At 39.2% G+C, this 24,343-nt stretch overlaps 1 protein-coding gene across 1 annotated transcript; it reads right to left on the minus strand.

Annotated features, from left to right (window-relative positions):
- Window positions 1-9,459: 9,459 nt before the first annotated feature.
- On the minus strand, window positions 9,460-10,473 carry LOC110792079 (probable carboxylesterase 18). Its single transcript, XM_021996890.2, has one exon. The coding sequence runs from the start codon at window positions 10,471-10,473 to the stop codon at window positions 9,460-9,462; it is 1,014 nt and encodes a 337-aa protein (XP_021852582.2).
- Between the last annotated feature and the right edge of the window lie 13,870 nt (window positions 10,474-24,343).

Genomic DNA, 24,343 nt, shown 5'->3' on the forward strand with positions numbered 1-24,343 from the left:
TTCATAATTAATTGTAATTTAATTAGAAACCTATGATTAAAAACCACCATAAAAATTGTAAATTTACGATAAATTTTAAATTTTTATGACCTAGACTTGAATCCATAACAATCGGAAATCAATTGGATAATAAATTTTCGATTTTTTCGCCCTAAAATTATGAAATTAATATTATTTATTAATTTGTCATTAATTTTAAATATAAATTTTAAATTTTTATGCGATTCGTTCATATAACTTGCACGCACGAAGCAATGGACGCTTCGTGTTACCCTTAAGGGGTGTTGTATAATGCGGGCATGCGACGACGAGCAAGGGAGCTCGTCGCCCGTGCGGCACGAATGCAATGAGCAAGGGCGTAGTGCACGAGCACAAGGCAGCAGCCCTGCCTTGTGTCGTGTGCCACGACCAATGGACGAATGGGCATGGGCGTAGGGCGAGCCAAGGCAGTCGCGTGTGGGCAGCAAGCGAGCTGCGCCACAACGCGCGCTGCCTCGCACAACAGCGCGCAGCCTCGCGCGCAGCGAGCGCAAGCTCGCGTGCCACGAGCGCTGCGCCTAGCATTGCTCGCGCGCACAGCGAGCGATGTCGCCCGCCCAGCGAGCGATGTCGCGCGCCCAGCGAGCGATGGCTCGCGCGCCCAGTGAGCGATGTCGCGCGCCCAGCGAGCGATGTCGCGCGCGCACTGCGAGCAATAGCCCGCGTGAGATGAGCGCTGGCGCGCGCAGCGAGCACCAATGCGTGCGGAGGCTTGCGATAGGGATGCAGCAGCTATGCGACGAGCGCATGGGCTGCGCGCACATGGCCAGCAATGGCTGTGTGCGTGCGGCCCATGGGCGTGCAACGCGTAGGGTGTTTGCGTTACGATTAGATCGTTTTGAATGTTTAATTTGAAAATTTCAGTTCACGTAATTTTAATTAATTTTAAAATTAATAATTTAAATTATTTTCTTGGATTTTAATTTTGAATATTATAATTATAATAAATGTTATTTATTCTAATTATTTTACTAAAATTAAAATCATGAATTAATTTAAATACGACTGAAATTAAATTAAACTTTTTGGATTCAATTATAAATTTATATGAGCTTTAAATTTTAATTAAATTTGTATGTTTCCGGTTAGACTAGAAATACATTTTTATGTTTAAAATTGGTAAAGCATATGAATTTATTGGTTTAAGTGGGAGCGCTTTTTAGTCATAAACTCTTGATTAGGTCTACAAATCCTTAAGGTTAAAACAACTTGATTAGAATTAATAAGGACTGAATAATTGGTAGATTATTGGTGCCCTTGATTAATTGCTGCAAATGTTTACGTGATGCATAATGTGTTTTACTAACCAGCTATGTGGGCCATTCATGATAATGAATGGGTGAATGGTATATATTGTATATGTACTGTTTTGCAGGTTATGAAGTGACTAGTATGGCCCAAATAGGATAGAAAATATGGTCTGCGTACCATTAATTTGAATGTAATTGGTCTAAAGTACCAAAGTTATTTTTCAATTCAAATATGGTCTGCGAACCATCAAATAGTTGTAATTAGTTATAGCTTATCCTATTTGAAGAAAGTGGTGCCTCCCACGGAGATTTACAAGACGGACTTTGAAGTCAAAGCTTCAAGATGAAGTCGGGCCATACTAGATCACAAATATCTTATGCATGTTTTAAGTTATTTATTGTTTTAAATATGTCTTAAAATGCATGAGATCAAAAGCTTGATTATGTTGCATGATTAAGGATTTTAGTTCACTTAAAATCTAACCAACATAGTAAGAGCCTTAAGTTCCAAACTTAAAAATTGAGTTAAAAGGTGCCATGCCAAAATATACACTTGCTTGGATATCCTTTACATCAATCTAGTAATAGTTTTCGCTCAGCGAGGTGTTACTTATTGGTCCTAAAGGGGCAAGGTACACAAATAATTGTGAGTACATGTTAGTTTTGGTGAAACTCAACGATATAAGTAAGGAGTCCTTTTATGTCGTGGCAAATTCGATAGGTTTACCTAATAAGTTCTTAGACGTACCTATCAACCAAGAATAGTTTCTAGACTATTAGCAAAAGGCTTTTGCTTACCTAAGATGTTCTAGGATTAAGTCGACAAACTGTGCTTAGTTCTTCAATGATTTTAGGATCTTGGAATCATTTTATTCACACCTGCCGGAACACATAATTTGAATAAAATGCTTAATAAACATTGAATTATGCATGTATGCTAGAATTTAAGTTTATTAAAAGAAACTGTGAATGGTTATTTATTTGTTTATTCTTTTCAATTGTAGTTTTTAATATGGCAAACAACAATTCATTCAACATTCGATCAATTCTCGAAAAGGAGAAGTTGAACGGGAAAAACTTCCTTGACTGGCAAAGGAACTTGCAAATAGTTCTTATGCAGGAAGAAAAGGAGTATGTCCTAGATGAGGCGATGCCCGAAGCTGCAGGCGACGGGGTCACTCAGGCAGCCCTCAATCGTTGGATTGATGCCAACAAGGATGTGAAATGTCTAATGCTCGCCACCATGAGTGCGGATCTGCAGAAAACGTTCATCAACTCAGATGCTTTCACAATCATTAGTGAGTTGAAGAACATGTTCCAAGATCTGGCTCGAGTCGAAAGATTCGAGACTCATAGGCAAATTCTTGAGACCAAGCTTAAGAAAGGCGAGCCCGTAAGTCCACATGTTCTCAAAATGATTGGACTCATTGAGAATATGAGTCGGCTGGATCAGCAATTTTCTCAGGAAATGGCTATAGACACCATCCTCCATTCTCTTCATAGCGGGTATGATCAGTTCAAACTGAACTACAGTATGAATAGTCTGGACAAAACGCTCACTGAGCTTCACGGTATGCTGAAGACCGCTGAAAAGACGCTCAAAAGTGATAAGCAGGATGTGCTTATGGTGCGTGGGGGCAAGTTCAAGAAATCCTGGAAAGAAGAGGAATGCTAAGAAAGGTGGCAACAAAGCCAGCCCAACTAAGCAAACTGGCGCCAAATCTGCAAAGAGAAAGGTCAGTCAACCCACTTCTGAATCCGAATGCTTCTACTGCAAGAAGAAGGGGCATTGGAAGAGAGATTGCTTGAAGCTAAAGGAAGATCAGAAGAACGGAACAGTCGTTCCATCTTCAGGTATTTTCGTTATAGACTGTATACTTGCTAATTCAACTTCTTGGGTATTAGATACAGGTTGTGGCTCACACTTATGTTCCAATCCACAGGGACTAAGAAGAAGTAGAAAGTTAAGCAAGGGTGAAGTCGACCTACGAGTGGGAAATGGAGCACGGATTGCTGCATTAGCCGTAGGAACTTACTATTTGTCGTTGCCCTCCGGGCTAGTTTTGGAACTGGAAGAATGTTTCCATGTTCCAAGTCTTACTAAAAACATCATTTCAGTTTCTTGCTTAGATGCTAAGGGATTTTCCTTTATAATAAAAGACAATAGTTGTTCGTTTTATTTTAAAGAGATGTTTTATGGATCTGCTAGATTAGTCAATGGACTTTATTTATTAGATCACGACAAACAAGTATATAACATAAATACCAAAAAGGCCAAAAAGGATGATTCAGATCTCACCTATCTGTGGCATTGTCGATTAGGCCATATAAACTTGAAACGCTTAGAAAGACTTCAAAGAGAAGGAATTCTAGAACCATTTGACTTAGAGGATTATGGTAAATGCGAATCATGTTTACTTGGCAAAATGACAAAGCAACCTTTCTCTAAAGTTGGAGAAAGAGCAAATGAACTATTGGGTTTAATCCATACAGATGTATGTGGACCAATGAGTACAAATGCTAGAGGTGGTTTCAGCTACTTTATCACTTTCACTGATGACTTCAGTAGGTATGGTTATGTCTACCTAATGAAGCATAAGTCTGAATCCTTTGACAAATTCAAGGAATTTCAGAGTGAAGTAGAGAATCAATTAGGCAAGAAGATTAAGGCACTGCGGTCTGATAGAGGCGGTGAATATCTGAGCTATGAATTTGATGACCATCTGAAAGAATGTGGAATTCTATCAGAATTGACTCCTCCTGGAACACCACTATGGAACGGTGTGTCAGAACGGAGGAACAGAACCTTGCTAGACATGGTCAGGTCAATGATGGGTCAGGCCGAACTTCCATTAGAATTTTGGGGACATGCACTAAATACAGCTGCACTCACTATAAATAGAGCTCCGTCTAAAGCTGTCGAAAAGACTCCATACGAATTATGGTTTGGAAAGCCTCCAAATGTGTCTTTTCTTAAGATTTGGGGATGTGAAGTATACGTCAAACGATTAATTTCAGACAAACTTCATCCAAAATCTGACAAATGTATCCTTGTGGGCTATCCAAAGGAAACAAAGGGGTATTACTTCTACAATACATCTGAGAACAAAGTGTTTGTTGCTCGAGATGGTGTCTTTTTGGAGAAGGATCACATTTCCAAAATGACAAGTGGGAGAAAAGTAGACCTCGAAGAAATTCGAGTCGAACAACAAACTCTAGAGAATGCTCAAGATGACATTCAGGATGAAACTCAGAGATCTTTAGAAGAATCTGGTGAGAATCATGGTCAATCTAGAAATGTTACCCCGCGTAGATCGCAAAGATATAGATCTCAACCGGAAAGGTACTTAGGTATTTTGACGAACGAGAGCTATGACGTTCTATTACTTGAAAGTGATGAACCTGCGACTTACAAGCAAGCTATGACGAGCCCTAGCTCCAAGCAATGGCAAGAAGCCATGCAATCTGAATTAGACTCCATGTCTGAAAACCAAGTATGGGATTTGGTCGATTTGCCAGATGGCTACCAAGCCATTGGAAGCAAATGGGTTTTCAAACTGAAAAAGGACAAGGATGGGAAACTTGAAGTTTTCAAAGCTAGATTGGTTGCAAAAGGTTACAGGCAAGTCCACGGTGTGGATTACGATGAAACCTTTTCACCAGTTGCAATGCTAAAGTCTATTCGAATAATGTTAGCAATCGCTGCATATTACGATTACGAAATATGGCAGATGGATGTCAAAACTGCTTTCTTAAACGGCGTTTTAACAGAAACTGTGTTTATGACACAGCCTGAAGGTTTTGAGGATCCAAAGAATGCTAAAAAGGTATGCAAGCTAAAGAAGTCAATCTACGGATTGAAGCAGGCATCCAGGAGCTGGAATATACGTTTTGATGAAGCAGTCAGTGAATTTGGTTTCATCAAGAACGCGGACGAATCTTGTGTATACAAGAAGGTCAGTGGGAGCAAAATTGCTTTCCTAGTATTATATGTCGACGACATATTGCTTATCGGAAATGACATTCCTATGTTGAACTCTGTCAAGATTTGGCTTGGGAAATGTTTTTCGATGAAGGATCTAGGAGAAGCACAGTACATATTGGGCATCAAGATTTACAGAGATAGATCTAAAAAGATGATTGGACTTAGTCAAAGCACTTATATCAATAAGGTGCTTGATAGGTTCAAGATGGCGGACTCCAAGCGAGGCTACCTACCCATGTCTCATGGAATGACTCTAAGCAAGACTCAGTGCCCAAAAACACTTGATGAGCGTAGACGAATGAATGGGATTCCATATGCATCATTGATTGGTTCAATAATGTATGCTATGATATGTACACGCCCGGATGTTGCGTACGCACTCAGTGCTACGAGCAGATACCAGTCAGACCCAGGAGAGGCGCATTGGACTGCTGCCAAGAATATTCTGAAGTACCTGAAAAGGCGCAAAGATGACTTCCTGGTCTATGGTGGAGATGATGAATTAATTGTTAAAGGCTATACGGACGCAAGTTTCCAAACCGACAAGATGATTTCAGATCACAGTCTGGGTTTGTCTTCTGCCTCAACGGAGGAGCAGTAAGCTGGAAAAGTGCTAAGCAAAGCACCATTGCGGATTCTACAACTGAAGCGGAGTACATTGCTGCACATGAAGCAGCAAAGGAAGCTATATGGCTAAGGAAGTTCATAGGAGAACTTGGTGTAGTCCCCTCCATTAAAGGACCAATAGCCCTGTATTGTGATAATAACGGAGCTATTGCACAGGCAAAAGAGCATAGACACCACCAGAGAGTCAAGCATGTACTTCGTAGATTTCACCTTCTACAAGAGTTCGTTGAAAGAAAAGAAGTCGAGATAAGCAAAATTGGAACTGATGACAACATATCAGATCCATTAACTAAACCTCTGCCGCAGGCGAAGCACAACTCGCACACTGCAGCTATGGGAATCAAGCATATTGGAGAATGGCTTTGATGTCTCTGTTTAATGTTTTAAAGTTTTAGAGTTTAAATCTTTGTAAAACATTATCGGTTAATCATTCACAATAAATGAAAAGAATTCATTTTTCCATTTAATTTGTGGTTTATTAAATGATGAGTCCCTTCAATTTGACGATATATTCAAGATAGACTGTCAGGACCAGTCCTGTGACTAAGAAATGTCTATCAAGTGAACTTGAATGTCAAAGGTTGAAAATGGTCCCTAATCGGAGTTTTCTATAAAATTGGACGCATAGAAAACGTTAGACGATTAGAATGCAAGATGACTAGTAGTTCTGTTTCTTGAACTATGTGGACATGGCAATGTCATAATCATTTGCATAGATACTTACTTTGGGAAGACTAGTATCGGACGAGACCTATGAAACTTTACTGTAAGAGATGAAAGTCTGTCATAAGTAAATTTCATTAAATTATTAGACACTAAATCCTCAATACCTGAGTGATTTGAAGATTACTTGTTTGAGAACTGGTTGCTTTGACGTTGACCAACCGTCGCACCGTAAAAGGAGGCTATAAAGGCAACGCTCAGGTAATCACCTATCAAACGAAGTCTAATCTCAAGATCGCAAGATTGGGATTGTCCTCCCATAAATCGGGATGAGATGCTTAAAAGTTGTACAAGGCCACTCGGAGAGCTAGAAACTGTGAAATGCATGGCCGTGCTCGGATGAATCATAGGCTATGATTATCTGTTTATTTGATCAGTTGAACTCTGAAACCGAGGAACACCTCTGGACATAATAAGGATGACAACTCTTACCTTATGTTCAAGAGCAAGCATCGAGCGACAAAGGAATTAGGAAATGCACACTTGTCCCTAAGGACAAGTGGGAGACTGAAGGAAATAATGCCCTTGGTCCAAGTATGCATTCTATGTTAAGTCTAATAAATGCGGTTCAGTATTAATTAACAAGTTAATAATTCAGTGAGATCAAGTGAGCTGAATGCCTAGCTAGAGGCCGCTTTAGTTCAAGTGGAATTAATGATATTAATCCACAGCTTACTCTTGACTGAACCCGTAGGGTCACACAAATAGTACGTAAACGGATCAAGTATTTAATAGCATTAAATACTCCATCTATGAATATTCGGAACCGACGGATCTTGGTTTCAGTGGGAGCTAAGATCGTCACAGGCAAGGAATGAATACTCCGGAAACGATGATATTGCCGGAAACGGAAATATGGATCGTATCGGAAATATTGCCGGAAACGGAAATATTGTCAGAATCGGAAATATTACCGGAATCGGAAAATAATTCCGGAAACGGAAATATTAAATATTTGTTCGAAACGGAAATTAATTCCGGAATCGGAAATATTAAATATTGTTCGTATCGGAAATGAATTCCGGAATCGGAAAATTTAATCGGAAGCGCATCGTACGAATAAGCATCGGACGAGGCCTGCCGGACGAGGCCCAGCACGAAGCCAGGCCATCGCCCAGCAAGCCAAGCGCGCCGCACAAACAGCCACGCCAGGCCCAGCGCAAGGCCAGGCCCAGCAGGCTGCGCGCAGCGCGCAGCGCGCACAGCACGCGCAGCGCACAGCGCGCACAGCACGCGCAGCGCGCAGCGCGCGCGGGCGCTGAGTGGGCTGCTGCTCGCGCGCACGCATGGGGCCCATCGTGGCTGCCGTGCGTGTGTGTGCAAGTGTTTGTGTTCGTGCACGTTTCCTAAAACATGCAGAGTTCGGTTAATGATTAAATTCCTAATTCTATTTGATAAATTAATTAAATTAGAGTTCTTGTAGGATTCTAGGTTTAATTAATTTGTATCTGAATAGGATTTCGATTCCCTTTCCATACCGCTATAAATATGAGGCTAGGGCTCACAATTTATAACACAAGTTTCAAAGTATTCAAAGTGAGTTTTTGAGAGAAAAATTCAGTCACACATTTGCCTATAAAGTGCCGAAAATAATAGTACCTTAAGGGCGATTCTAGTTGGTCAATCTTAAGGCGGATCCGGACGTGCTGTGGACTATCTACGGAGGGACGACACTTGGAGTCCTAAAGACTTGTTCTTGTTCGGTTCGGGCGCAGCTAGGGAAGGCACGCAACAAAGAGTATGCATCTAATCTATGCTAAATGATTATGTGTAAATAATATGTATTCCTGGGTTAATGGTTGTTTCCGCATGATTTATGTAATATCATATGTATCATAACCTAACAGAGGATAAGCGTGAGACTATGTGGTTCTACCTGGTCGTGATGTCAGGATTTGCTACTGGGTTCTGGGTTTTGGTGTGTTGTAGGAACTTTGTTGCTGAAAGAGAGTTGGAGACATGTTCTCCTTATTGTATGATATTTATCCAAGTATTTGTACCTTTGTGTTTTATTTTTTCTGTATTAATGAAGTATAATTTACAAGGGAGTCAGGGATGCAACTTCTGTTTGTAGTTCCTTTGTTAGTATGGGATTAAACAAGGAAAAAGTTGAGATTTGAGATAATCAGGGTTTTCGGAGGCTTTGATTCCAATAGAAATGCATAACTAAGTCAATACGTATTCATGGGAGGAGTAAACCTTTATGGTAAATGTATGACATTATTTTGCAAATATTCACGCACGCATCGCGTGCATATAAGACTAGTAAATTATAAAGACAGTTAATTGGAATGGATAACAATTATTACATATAAATCTTATAATTGTTCATATTGAGTATATTACAAATTCTTTGGTGCACCTAAGGATGGCATTCCGCTCATTTGTGATTTTTTTGTCTCTTTAAAATGAGCAGAAATTACAAAATAAGCAACAATTACCACCTAATTATAGGAGCACAATGGAGGTGCCTCTCCATATACTACGTAAAACAATATGCGGATATGCAACGAGGACGATACGAACAATATATTTTCATTATAAACAAACTAGCTACAATAAGAACCAAAAAAATATTTAACAAAAATAAGTTAAATTTGGTCAAAAAACATTAAAGTTTTGTAAAAATAAGTTTTAATCAGTAATATTTAGTAACTTCGACGAACAAATATAATATCAAATCAGTAAATATAAGTTTTAGTAAATGAAAATAAATTGAGCTTAGTAAAATTAGGAAAAATATTATAATTTCAGTAAAAATAATTATAGTTAATTCAGCATAACTTAAGGTGAAGAGAATACGACTTTACTTTAGTTATGTTTCCCTAGTTAAGTTTAGAACTTATGCTTGTTAATAAAGTCCTTAATTTCAGCCATCAACAAATTAGCATGAGGCAATTGAGGGAAAATGTAAAATGCATGAATCGCATCAGAATACTCCACTAACTTCACATCCTTGTCATTTCTTCTCAACCACTCATAATACTTCTTTTGCCGATCCTTCATCGGGTCAAATCCACCCACAAACAATAATACGGGTGGCAATTCAAGCCCACGTATATCCAACGCGTTGGGCCCACATACATTCACGGCCCAATGATCTAAATCTTTTCCTTCGGGTAAAAAAGCCTTCCACATCCAATCATTTCTCTCTAGCGAAACTATTGGCATCCCTTCAAGTTCAACCTCCGAGTTGACTCGTTCTTTCCCGCCTAAAAAAGGCTGGATGTTAATGAGTCCGGCGAGTTTGAGGAGAGAAAAGGAGGATGATGATTTTGCATAGCTGACGGAAAGGTGGTGTGCGAGGTTAGCGCCGGCGGAATCTCCGGCAAGGAAGACAGTTGATACATCAGCATTTCCCGGCCAGTGAGGAATGTCGCGACGATTGTGAGGTTTATCCAGGAACTTGAGGACGGAGAAACCGTCATCGTACTGACTAGGGAACTTTTGCTCCGGCGAGAGGCGATACTCGACGGAGCAGACGACAACTTTTAGCTCACGAGCAAAGCGGCGACAGACGGCGTCATAAACGCTAGATGCGGCGCTCAGGAGGGAAAAACCTCCTCCGTGGAAGAAGACGATGATCGGGAGTGACGCAACAATGTCGGCTTTGTGAGGGACGAAGAGGCGGAACCAGAGGTTGTTAGAAGGATCGAAAACGACGTCGTGGGAGGAGACTGAGTTACTTGAGATTGGTTTGGCAGGTACGCGGCGGTCAAACAGTTTCATGACACCGCGGTTGATGGTGCCGTTATTTCGACGAACACCGTCAATGACGAGGCCGAGTAATGCGACTTGTACACGTGTCTTGAAAGGTAGGGTGAGAGATTGGGTTTTTTTGGCTGCCATTGTGGGGGACTAGTTGGAGTTGGAGAAAGAAAAAAAAATATTATTTAGTGACATTCTTTCCTAAAGAATTTCATTTAAATTAGTGGGATTAAGCACACAAAACGCCAACTAATTTCTGTTTTTTTCCCTTTAATTTTCATCTATTTTTGAAAGTATTACGTAATCTATATAAACAAAATTTTATCTTACGTAACAAACTTTAAGTTGTTTTTGAAATTAAAGGGTTTAGAAGACGATTTCTACAAGAGGAATCTGACGCACTGGATAAAACTGTAGATGTCATCGTATAAAGTATAATCATCCTTGACAATTTAGCATTTGTATATCTTTGATGTTTCACTAGGGAAATCTGGTGGGATAGTGATATCTTTAGCTAAATTGTTAATTTGTTTGTTAATGTGCTAGCTTGCATGTTTGTTAGTTTGTTAATTTGTTAGTTAATGTGCGAGCTTGCATGTTTTTAGTTTGTTAATTAACACCATGCACATAAATAGTCATTCATATCTTTCGTGTATTCTTTGTTGATCTCTCTCTCTTATGGGCGTTACGCAAATTGTCATCACAACTCATGCACATATCACAACTACCAGCTTTTAAATTTTTATTCTTTTTACGTGATGAGTGTACGTAGTAGAAAATTAACGAATACGAAGTATATAACGTACCAAATTATGAATAAATAAAAGTTGTTTGATAATACTAATGTCGTACGTGCAATACCTTAGGTCCGTCAGGTAGGGCTTAATTATAGACCATTATATTGCCTGAGATGGGGCTTTTTGACCAATATCCATGTATGTAAAGTAATTTCACATTAAAAAAGTGATAGAACATAGTAAAAAAGTGATAGAACATATTATATCTATCCTCTCACATTTTCACCTTATGTGTGACGACAAATTGTGACGAAAATTGCCGATGTACATAAAAATATTATTGGGTGCACCCGAATATACCTTATATTTTTTTTTTTAAATGACATTGTACAACATTTTTTTTATTACATAGTAGTATCATACGAAGTATTATGTACTAATACACTTAATAATATTAGGCCAATACACTTAAGATTCTTATTTTAATGATTTTTTTGGTGAAAGAAGATAGGGCAGGCCTCTAAAATAGATAACAAAACCAAGCAAGAGTGTCAAACAAACCAGAAGAAAAAACAAAAGCTACCAAAGAACAAAAATAAACTACGGAGCTAGCGCACAACGACTAACACCAAGCGAGATCCTGTTACTTCACACAAATCCTCCAATAAAACGGCACCAAACTAGATCCTGTCATTTCACACATCCTCCAATAAAACGGCTTGAAGGTGCTTCGCGACTGCTTGAAAGACCACATATGGAGTAATTCTTATTGGCATAAATAAAAGGCATATTAGTAATGTAGTACTCTTTTGGACTAAAAAGCTTGTTGTAATGGGAAATTTCCATTCCCTGATATCGGGCTACAATTTCATCTCTATCAAATTCTTTTAATATAAAGAAGGGCCTATACAAAAATACAATTAATAGTGGATAAAATTAGAACCACTTGTCTTAGAATGTCTAGTGTGATGCCGTAAAGTTATATTTTTATCTCATTACACATACACGACATCTTGACAATCAACCTACGTGATTACACGGCGGCTACCTCACTGGTGTAGTAAAGAGGTAGATTGAGAATGGAATTGACATTGTACGTCCAAGAACTACAAAGAACAAAGTGTTTGAAGCATTTTACCTAGAGAAGATGATATTTTATGTGTCCTCTTTCTTGAAAGAAGGAGAATGCCTTATATATCCTTTAGTCAACGAGCAAAAAATGGAAGGTAATCCATTTGTGACAACATGCAGTTGGAAGCTTAATTAATTAGGCCATAATTAGAGAGAGCAAACCAAGGAAATACCAAATGGTCAAAGATATAATTATGACTTACACGAAACCAATCACTGATTTTGTCTAAAAATATCCGAGGGTATTCTATTAACACAGGGACATTAATTTGTTCTTTTAAAGCAAATCCACTTGGAGAATTGAAGTGAACAGAACTCAAACATGATCCACGCACATACCGATTTTTACTATTCGCAATGTTTGGATTTTTTACACTATTCACATATTATATTTTGATTTATTAATGATGATTTATGTTTAAGATATAACATAATTAAGTGTGATCTTGTAAAATTTCAATGTGTATTTTCAAAATATCAACTTTATAATTTTTTCTAGAGAAATAAAGATATTAATAATCAAATTTGTGCATTGACATGCGTGAAAGTGACTGAAGTTGCGAATAAAAGCGAACAAAGCAAGTATATAATAACCTAAGATAGAAATATTGTTCTTTATATCTTAAACTAAATTAGGCCTCGTGCATGCATGAATATTCAAAAATTATTATTTGACCATCTTTTTTATAAAATATTTGTCCCTTAAAACTAATGCGTAATTAATTATCTTGAACATACTCATTTAATCATCTACGTAGTAATATGAAATTTTCTCCCTAATACGTACTGTGTATTTTAGATGTTAAATATGATAATTTGACCAAAATATTTGGCAGGCTTAACATGTTAATTTAACCAAAATATTGAGTAATAAAATATATTCTCTATAATTGATATGTCGATTTGACTAAAATAAAAGACACACCAAAAATGACATGTGTCATCTCCTGGTGAGTCTTTAGGTCTTTTATTTTTTTAATTTAAAATATTTTTATTAATAAAACTTACATAAATAGAGAAAAAATAATTTGCCGTAGTTATCAATCCTTATTGTAGAAAGTTAATTGTAGCTCATATCTCTCATATGCATTATATAAATTATTCTTTTGAAAAATGTAATCCGTATTGATTAGTTTTAATAAGAAATAATTTTCAAAACATTTTAACGATATTTTAAACTTCTTTGTATTATATTAATTTAATAATGACTTAAAATCATTTTGGCTTACGAAAAATGAATGTGTCGTATCTACAAAAAAGTTACGTAATGAAATTATTAATTTAAGTAAAGAAATAAAAAATAGATTAGGAGTGAAAACAAATTGTTACCTTATATTGAAAGTAAATACGAGTACACTTATTTCAAATAATATAAGTTTAGATAAATTCAGTTAACTTAAAGCTTTGCTTTATTCGATTTATTTTGTCTGAACTTATATTTTCTGAAACTTATTTTATTTGAAATAAACTTATTTTGACTGATATAAACTTATCTGTGTGTTGAAATGTCTGATTTTTTATTATTATTAATTATTTAGGAAAAATTAAATCTATTGATGTTGATGAACTCATTTACGAAATATATTTTATTCTATTAACTTTTCTGTAAATAATTATTAAGCTATTAAAAAGTATTACATAAAAATATGTATAGAGTAGTAATAATCGTACGTTGCACGGGTACTAAACTAGTATAAAATATTTTTGTGTTTAATTTATTTTATATTTTTTAATTTTAGTAAAGGGTAATATAATCAATAACTATTTATGTCACTCAGTTATTCCATTATATAATAGAGATATACACACAAAATATTCCCTACTTAGTAATTCATTAATTTTATGACATAATCCTTTTCTTCCATAGACTTGATTAGGTTAGCCATATTATTTTTTATGATAATGTGAAACATGGAAAACTATTTCGTTGATTAACTTCCATAGAATTGTGTTTATAACTTCTTGTTAGGTAAGTCATTTCTTTATGATATATGATAAGGTGAAACACCCAAAGCATCGTATTTATATTTTTTTAGTATTAGTGTATTACATATATACGGAGTATTATATATGAGTCTCTCACACCGTGGTTATGACTTGAGACTCTTCCTAATGTTTATTGTTTATTAGTTTAGGACCCGTGCAACGCACGAGTGTTACTAAATTTATTTACGAAGTACTATTAATTGCTCGTAAATAATAACTTACAATTAGAAATATTTTTAACAATATAAAATTCATTTGTATTTTGTTATGTATGATTGAGAAAATATGAGAAAAATATTAAAAATAATGACGTAGAAAAATATTATTTTCTGTAAAATATAATTACTTCAAATTGGTCAATTAAGCACGGAATATATTATACTATGTACGTACAATATAGACTTTTTTTATTTTAAACATTGTTTCACTTTTTTCAGAGGAAAATTAAAAAAAACTATGCTTAAGAAAAATAAATTAAGTTTAAGAAACAACTACTACCTGATATATCTAAATTATTATGGGTTAGAATTCCAACAATTTTTTTTGTAAAATTTGATTCATGTATTTAGGGATTTAAGCTTTAAGACCGAGTTAGATTCGTTGATGTAGCTTTAGAGTCTATATTGGGTTCATATTTTTTACGTATTAGTGTATTTCTTATATACTGAGTATTATATATGAGTATCACTTTAATTGTTCACTTCTCTTTTTCTAATATTCATTCAGATCATTCTCCAATTCTTGTGTCTTTAGATAATCTGATAGTAGCTGGACCTTTCCTTTTGGGTTACATATTAATGCATTAAATGTATACGGAGTATTATATATGAGTCTCACTTTAATTATTCACTTCTCTTTTTCTAATACTCTTTCGGATCATTCTCCAATTCGTGTATCTTAAGATAATCCAATACTCTCTTCGCTGTAAAGAGGCCTAGATGTAGCACCCTCATTTCAGTGAATTTTTTTTGTTAATCATTGGAGTGGCACTTTAATTGTTCACATCTTTTCTTCTCACTTGTTTCTTTAAAATGAATTATGTATTTTAAAACCATGATTACAGTAATGTTAGTTGTAATTTTAATTTTTCAATCCATACATGTTAGCTCTTATTCAAAAGATTTTATTGATATTAAAGTTGCATATGAACCCGACATTGATAAGAAAATTTAAGTTTTAAAATTGCTATATTTTGGACTGAGGGTTATTGTAAAAATGTTGCTAACGAATGTTATCACAACTTAGATAACATACGGAAAACTGGACTTGGATTTTCAATTCATGGGGATGGGTTAAACTAAGTGATGAATATTATAGAGATAATAAAGCGAAGTGTGATATTTAAGTTTAATCGACTAGAAGTCGAAACGTTAGATTTAATTCATGAAAAATGGTTTCATTTAAGAACGTACCCAAGTCACGTAAATGATTTTGTGTTCTGGAAACGCGGGTGGGAAAAGCACTATGAAAAGTTACCTATTTGTGTATTCCAAGTGAAGGAGATGCACATGTTAATGCTCGAAATCTATGACCGCTTCAGTGTTAACAAAATTATTAAAGTAACATTTATCTTTCTTTCTTACTCTGCTTAGATTTTGAAATCTACAAAAAAAATCTCAATTGGACTTTAAAATTTACCTTTTGTAATTACAGAAAAGCCTACAACAAAACTGGAATTAGGGAGACTTTTTCCAGATCATCTTGAATTCAAATTTTTGTGTGACTACGACACCGGAGAATATAATCTTAAATTTTCCAACGCGCTACCTGGTAAGAAAAGACCCGACAAAAGAACTCGGGGTAAGAAACAAAAACAAGATGGAGATTGGGGTTCTAAATTTAGGGGAGGTGTTGATACTTATCTTGCCGAAATCCACTTCTGTCTCAATGGCGACTTGGAGTACATTTGTACATAGAATGCCAACATGATTTTGATATTCGTGTTTGCAACAAAAATGAAGAATTCCTCTATGTGACACCCAATATCGCGTCGGCACCGTTTCCGTCTCCGTCTCCATAGTTGTTCCCGCTAGTACAAAATTTGATATAAATACCATTATATAGAGAATAGTCGAATTGGATGAGCGTTCTATACTACTCTAGATAACGTTTTTCTTATAACTGTTGTATGTATGTCATAGTCCAAGTAAGGAAAGGTAGCGTGAAAATGATAATACTTTTATTAATTATGCATGTCACAGTTTCCGCACCAATACCTACAAACTTAGTTTTATGGAAACTCCATCAGGAATAAAGGTAGATTATAATGCTTTTATTTCTTAATTGCATTGTTTTGTTCTCCAACTTATCTTTTACAATGTTTTTAATGGTTCTATCTATTTGAATTTTGATATATCGCTAATGCTCATGTTTTAAGTTGATTTTTATATTAAAATGCTCATGTTTTAATTAAGTAGCTAGCTTTTTAAATTAAAATATACAGATTGCAGTTGATGGTGGTAATCTTGTAATTGCTACTTTATTTCTCTAATTATTTATTTTGTAACTTTGTTATCCAACTCTTCAACGTTCTCATGTCATCATGTGTCAAGTCCATTGTTAATTTGTCTCTCCCTCGTTTTCTTATTGTCAATCACATGTGGATTGCATGTAGAATCTTTATTTGGATATTGCAGTGATATCATGTTAGTTGTTATATATTCAACTGCATTCGATATTTACGAAGATTTTTGGTTGCCTCCTACCCGTTCTAAAGGAAACAACTTATTGTTAGTGAAATGCTAATATTCTCTCATAGTGAGTGACGTCCCCTTATCCATATTTGCATTAGAAAATAAACAAATACTACGCTCAATTTGTTTGTTCTCATAATATACATAGAAAATTATTATAGGGAATGATGATGTTTTGCAGTAATTTTGGACGTTATTTTGTTTGAAACTGTAAAAAACATTCTAAATTATTTGCATAGAACTTCTATATATTTATTGAAGTATTCAATAGCATCAACAGAAGACGATTAAAATATTCCTTATGCGTTTTCCAGAAATACCAATATGAAATTTGTAATTTTCCTTCTTGATTAGAGGCTAAAAAAAGTAATATCAAGAATACTCCTATGTAGCCCCGGCCCTGAGCATAGGCGGGAGGTGCGACCGCCTAAGGCCCAGGGCGAAAGGAGGCCCAAATTATAATCTGCAGTACTTTAGGTTTAAGTAACAAACAACGCAATAATGATTATGAAATGCCTGTGGCTCAATGGTAAAACATGGCAAGGTAATAGCATGGGACGGAAAGTTCATATCCGCTTGGTGCCTTTTTTTGGCTGAATTCTTTTATTTTTTTAATTCTCCGCTGCTGCCGTTTTTTTGGATGATTTATTTGCTTTATTTAAATCTTCCTATGTTAGACAACTTTCAGACTTTTTATTTATTTTTTGGTAGCAAGTGTTTATTATAGTAACTTTTAATTTTTTGAAACTATAAGAGCAAGTATGTTATATAGTCTAAAATTTTGAATTCCAAGTATATAATAAAGATAAAATTAAAGGATCATCATCTGAATACTTTCTTCTCCGTATAACAAACCTATATGTACAAATCTACATGTCCTTATTGATAATCATACGAGTAATGGAGTGAATTACTTTTTATCAAATAAAATAAAATTGAGTTCCTTTTATTAATATAGTGCAAGATAATTTAGAACTTGCTTCTAGGTTAGGAGGAGATTATTAATTTATTGTTGATTTTATCTTGACAATATAGTGGACTAAATGAAAATTTTGACGGATATTATTTTTTAATTTGGTGAAACAGCGTTATTCAACTAATGAGTTAAATTTTTTTTTTTCACAAAGGCAATGAGTCAATTTATTGGTTTGATAAGGTAATTTTTTTAATACTTTTTTTTAGTAACTTTTTTTTCACAAAGGCAATGAGTCAATTTATTCGAAAATTATTATTTGACTGTTGTTTGGGCTCCCAATTGATTCTCAATTGGGCCACTAAGTCCAAAGCCCAATGGCTTTAAACAACAGCATCAAACCTACCAATGGCTAGTCAGCCATCCATCAAGGCCCAAGGCCCAATAGCAATAAATGACCTATGGGCATTTATTATGCAAACACTATAAATAGGCCGCCAAGGCTCACACCTCAAGGTACGTCCAATTTATCGCCTTAAGACTACTCTTCTAGAGAACTTCTCTCTAGAATCCGAGCATCGTTCTTACTTAGGCATCGGAGGGGCTTTCCTCGGAAACACCCCCGAGGCTAGTGACTTTGCTCTTGTGCAGGTGAATTCGGACTCGACTCATTCAAGCAAGCAAGATCTTCAACACATACGAAAGGGCCTTCATTCGAAGCCCATTGTTTCCATCTTTACAACACCGGAACAATTTGGCGCCGTCTGTGGGGAAGAACACTTCAAAGCCTTTGAAAGACATTAACCACCTCTTTCTACAAGATGGTTAATGATGTTATCAACAACAATGATGACGATATGATAGTGCGGTCAGATTCGGAATCTGACGAAGAGGAGCACCCTCAATCGGTGGCGAGGTCACAGCCAAGCAGAGCTACGACCGCCACAAACGCAGGACCTCCGATTCCAACTAGGGAAGAGCTCACTGCGGCCATGACCATCATGCAAAACTTCCTCTTCAATGAGAAGCAGCAAGGATTGGCAAAAGACCGCAGAGAAGAGAGGAGGACCAGGCGAAGGCTGAACGAGCAGCCCAGTGTAGAAGTGTCCAGACCCGAACGAGAGCTCCTTCCCTTGACAGGAACACACCTGACGTCGAGATGGATGGAAAGCACGTGGGACACCCAAAAAAGGGCACAACAACAACCAGATTGGTTTGCAAAACCGTCGCCTACTCCAACAGCTCTCCAAAGCGAATCGACTACTCATAACACTCGGATCCTGCCTCCCCCATCGTACGCCCGAACGTTCTAATCACAGAACCTCGGCGAACGAGGGCATCAGGGCTAGACTCGGGAAAAGAATCATGACTCCCACGTCATCCCCTTTCTCGGACGAGCTGATCAGGGAATAGATACCAAAGGTAAGACTGCCAGCACACCTGACATATAGCGGAATCACGGATCCAAGGGATCATGTCATCTCCTACGAGCAGCAAATGTTCTTGAGTCCCTACTCCGAAGCATGTTGGTGTAAATATTTCCCAACCACGCTAACCGGAGTGGCGGGAGAATGGTTTAGATCGCTGCCGAAGGGATCGATCAAAAGCTGGAAGAAGCTGAAAAAGAGATTCTGCACACAGTTCGTGAGCAACAATCGCCCCGAGCGAACCACGGCAGAACTGACCTCAATCCAACAAGAAAAAGACGAAAGTCTAAGAGAGTTCATGGCCAGATTCATGAAGGAATCAACAAACATACCAAACTTACAGCCAGATGTGGCCATCTTCGCCTTGAAACACGCGCTCCAGGAAGGGAAATTCCGTGATAAGCTCTCGATGAAAAACCCCTCCAAATGGCTGATGCGTTCATCAGAACCGAAGAGTTCAACAAAGCCGCTGCAAGGTTGAAAGGATCGTCGGATCCGAGAGACACAAAAAATGCCCAGAGCAAGCCCGAGGGCAGCTCAAGGAAAGGGAAGGAGAAAGTAGGAGTTAGAGAGATGAGCCCGAAGAAAGACGGGAGAAGGGGTGAACTTCAACCCAGGTACACTAACTACACTCCACTAACTCTGCTCCGAAAAGAAATCTTTAGCCTCAACAGAAATGATGAAAAGTGGAAACTACCTGGGAAGCTCAAGTCCAACCCAGCTCGGAGAAACAAGAACAAATGGTGCGAGTTTCATGATGACTTCGGTCACCACACCGAAGAATGCAACTCGCTGAAAGACAACATTGAGGACCTCGTTCGCCGAGGCTACCTGAAACAATACTTGTTAGACCGAAGGGAGGAAAAAGAAAAGGCCGCAAGTGGCAAGCAACACGAGCAACCCCAAAAAAGGGCCTACGAAGCAACAGGGCACAAGAAGAATGACATCCTAGTGGTGTTCGGGGGACAGAAGTCTGGCCAGGCCAGCAAGAAACACCTAAGAGCTCTCACCCATCGAGTCAACTTCAGCGCAGTGGGAGACAACCAACCACACCCCCCGAACATGACCTTCACTGCCGACGATTGCTTCGGAGTCCAATACAAACATGACGATCCTCTAGTCATTTCCATGGACCTCAATAACCACAACGTACACCGAGTGTTGGTCGACGGAGGAAGTGCCGTCAACATCATCTTCAGAAACTGCTTCGAGCAACTGATCCTCGAAGAGTCAGAGGAAAAACTGACGAAAGTCAGCTACCCCCTGATCGGATTCAACGGATCCGCAGCTATCCCTCGAGGAAAGATCACCTTGCCAGTCACAGTGGGCGAGGGCCAAGCAGCAAAAACCCTTCGGGACGAATTCCTGGTGATGGACTGCGACTCCGTATACAACGTAATCATGGGAAGAACCATGATTCACAAGATGCAGGCAGTCCCCTCCACATACCATCAACTGATGATATACGTCTCGGACGCAGGATTCGCCGAACGAATTAGAGGTGATCAAGAGGTTGCGAGAAGAACCTGCCACACCGCCGTCCGAAAGCCCAAGTTAGGAGACGGTTCGGAGGCGGAGAAAGATGCTCCAGGAGAGGAGAGTGAGGCAAAAAGGAGGAAAGCAGGCATGAGCAGCTTATCTCCCGCAGAAGTTGATGCCCGCCCCGAAACCCTGTCTCCTGAACCGGATCAGGAAATGGAGGATATCTTCCTCGAAGAAGGTTCAGACAGGAGCGTCCGAATAGGCAAAGGCCTAAGCTCGGGGCTCCGAATCGATTTGATCCAACTACTCAGGGATCACAAAGACATTTTCGCATGGTCAGCAGCAGATATGCCAGGGATAAATCCGAAGCTGATTTGTCACAAGCTGGACGTCAACGCTGAAGCTCGGCCAATCAAACAAAAGAAGAGGAATTACTCCTCGGAGAAAAACAGAGCCATCGCCGAAGAGGTGAAAAAGTTGCAGGAGGCCGGATTCATCGAGCCATGCATGTACCCAAAATGGTTGGCCAACGTGGTGATGGTCAAGAAAGCGAACGGCTCTTGGCGAATGTGCGTGGATTTCACAGATCTGAACCGAGCCTGCCCCAAAGACTGCTATCCCCTGCCAAGGATAGATCAATTGGTTGACTCCACCAGCGGCCATGCACTGCTTAGCTTCATGGATGCCTTTTCAGGCTACCACCAAGTGTTCATGCACCCCGACGACAGGGCAAAGACAACATTCATCACAAGCGCAGGAGTGTTCAACTACAAAATGATGCCTTTCGGCTTGAAAAATGCCGGCGCCACCTACCAGAGGCTAGTTGATCACGTCTTCGCCGACCAGAAAGGGAGGAATGTCGAGGTCTATGTGGATGACTCCATCGTAAAAAGCATCAAGGAGGAAGACCATGTCAAAGACTTGGCAGAGACCTTCGGAAATCTGAGGAAATACAGCATGAAGCTGAACCCAAAAAAATGTGTCTTCGGGGTGAAGTCAGGGGAGTTCCTCGGATTCATGGTGAGCGAAAGAGGAATCGATGCGAACCCGGACAAAGTCCAAGCGGCATTGGATTTACCCGAGCCGAGGACCAAGAGAGACGTGCAGAGGCTAACCGGCAGGTTAGCCGCACTAACAAGGTTCATATCAAAAGCCTCGGACAAGGGAGCCCCCATCTTCAAAGCACTAAAACCAAAGAGCCTCCCCGGGGGAGAAGCAGAACCAGTCAAGAAAAAGGGGGTCCCGAGGAAGGTGGATCCCGAACTGATATGGGAGCAGGAGCAAAAAGAGGCTTTTCAGCAACTCAGAGCCCACCTAGCTCAACTGCCGACACTGGCCAGACCAAAGGAGGGGGAAACCTTGTACCTATATGTCGCAGTCAGCCCTGGAACCGTCAGCGCAGTGCTTCTTCGGGAAGAAGAGAAGAAGCAACAGCCAATCTACTTCACCAGCCGAACACTCACAGGGGCCGAAACTCGGTACCCGCTCATCGAGAAAGTCGCATATGCAGTAGTGGTAGCTGCACGAAAACTGAGGCCATACTTCGACTCCCACCAGATCACAGTACTAACTGACCAACCGCTCGAGAAAGTACTCGACAAAATAGAGAGGTCAGGAAGATTGGCTGCCTGGGCCTTCGAACTATCAGAGTTCGGCATCAAATATCAGCCGAGGACCGCCATTAAAGCACAGGCGTTGGCAGACTTCTTGGCCGAATGCTCATACCAGGAAATGCTGGATGATACGAAAAGCACTTGGGAGGTCTTCACTGACGGATCTTCCACAGTAAACGGCTCAGGAGCAGGAGTTGTACTAATCCCCCCAACGGGGAAAAGCATAGAGTATGCATTGAAGTTCGGCTTCAAAGCAACTAACAACGAGGCCGAATATGAGGCCGCAATCGCAGGGATAGAGCTTTGCTTATCCCTGGAGGCCGAACATGTTTGCCTCAAAACTGATTCCCAGCTTGTAGCCAACCAGATCCGAGGGGAGTATGAGGCCAAGTGGCCCAGCATGACAGCTTACTTAGCAAAAATTAAATCCTTAACGTCAAAGTTAAGATCCTTTGAAGTCATTCTCATCCCCCGAGGACAAAACACGCAAGCAGACGCACTGTCAAAACTCGCAAGCTCAACACTCATCGACCTAAACAGGTCGGTCCACGTGGAAGTTCACCAAGAGAGAAGCATTGACTTGCTACCCACCACAGTATGCAGCTTACGTACCGAACCCAGCTGGATGGACGCAGTAGTTGCATACAAAGAAAGGGGAGAACTTCCCGAAGATAAACTGCAGGCGAGAAAACTGAAAAGATTCAACAAGTGGTTCATCATCAGCGCCGAAGGAGAGCTCATGAGAAAATCATTCTCCGCTCCGCTGCTAAAATGTGTGGGTCCAACAGACGCTGACTACATCCTAAGAGAAATCCACCTCGGGATATGCGGAAACCACATTGGAGGCAGGACATTGGCACACAAAGCCCTTCGGGCCGGATACTGGTGGCCCACTATGGTTTCCGAGGCAAAGCAGATGGCAAGGAAATGCGAGAAATGCCAAAAGTTCGCACCAGCTATCCATCAACCAGCTCAAACCCTACAATCAACACTGTATCCCTTACCATTCGCACAGTGGGGGTTAGACATCATTGGTCCCTTCCCCTCAGCTACGAACCAGAAGAAGTGGTTGATTGTAGGAGTCGACTATTTTAGCAAATGGATCGAAGCTGAAGCTGCCTCCTCCATCACCGAACCTCAGGTCCGCAAATTCATATGGCAGAACATCATCACAAGGTTCGGCATACCAAGACTGATGGTCTTCGACCACGGGAAACAGTTCGACAACACCCCGCTACAAAAATGGTGCAAACAGTTCGGCATACACCTAGCTTACTCGGCAGTTTGCCACCCACAAAGCAACGGGCAAGCCGAAGCTGCTAACAAACTCATCCTCAACGCACTCAAGAAAAGAGTCGAGGATGACAAAAACAAATGGTTAGAAGAGCTACCCGGAACGCTATGGTCCCTTCGGACCACTGAGAAAGAAGCTACCGGGCAAACACCGTTCCACCTTGTATATGGATCCGAAGCTGTCATCCCTGTGGAAATTGGAACAGAAAGCTTGAGGATCCAGGCATACAACAGGTATGATGGGCTCCAAGGAGAAAGCAACGACCAACTTCTGTCCGAAGCTCTCGACCTACTAGACGAAGCTCGGAACGATGCGAGGACACTCAACGCAGCTTATTTGCAGAGGGTCAACAAGCATTACAACCGAAGAGTCAACGCTAGACCCCTAAAAGTCGGTGATCTAGTACTCAGAAACGCCGCCTCGGTTCAGAAAGGACGGATCCATGGCAAACTCTCAGCCACTTGGGAAGGACCATACATCATCCATTCCGAAAAAAGGCCAGGCACGTTTATGCTGAAACAATTAGATGGAACAATCTTGAAGAACCATTGGAATACCGATGTTCTCAAGAAATATTTTGTATGATCTCTGTCTGTAAGCCAAGTAAGTTGTTTAATGAGAAGAGGAAATCCATTGGCACCATGTGTTTCATTAAACCTATCTCTATATTTATTGTCCCTTTATATATACATGCAGCCTCGGATCTGATCAATCCGAGACTAAAAGCAGGTTGAC

The sequence above is a fragment of the Spinacia oleracea genome, chromosome 4 (genome assembly GCF_020520425.1).
Source record: "Spinacia oleracea cultivar Varoflay chromosome 4, BTI_SOV_V1, whole genome shotgun sequence".
Taxonomy (NCBI): Eukaryota; Viridiplantae; Streptophyta; class Magnoliopsida; order Caryophyllales; family Amaranthaceae; genus Spinacia; species Spinacia oleracea.

Bases quoted from the DNA above. Each gene is read 5' to 3' on its own strand.
- LOC110792079 (XM_021996890.2), bottom strand. From the start codon at position 10,473: ATGGCAGCCAAAAAAACCCAATCTCTCACCCTACCTTTCAAGACACGT.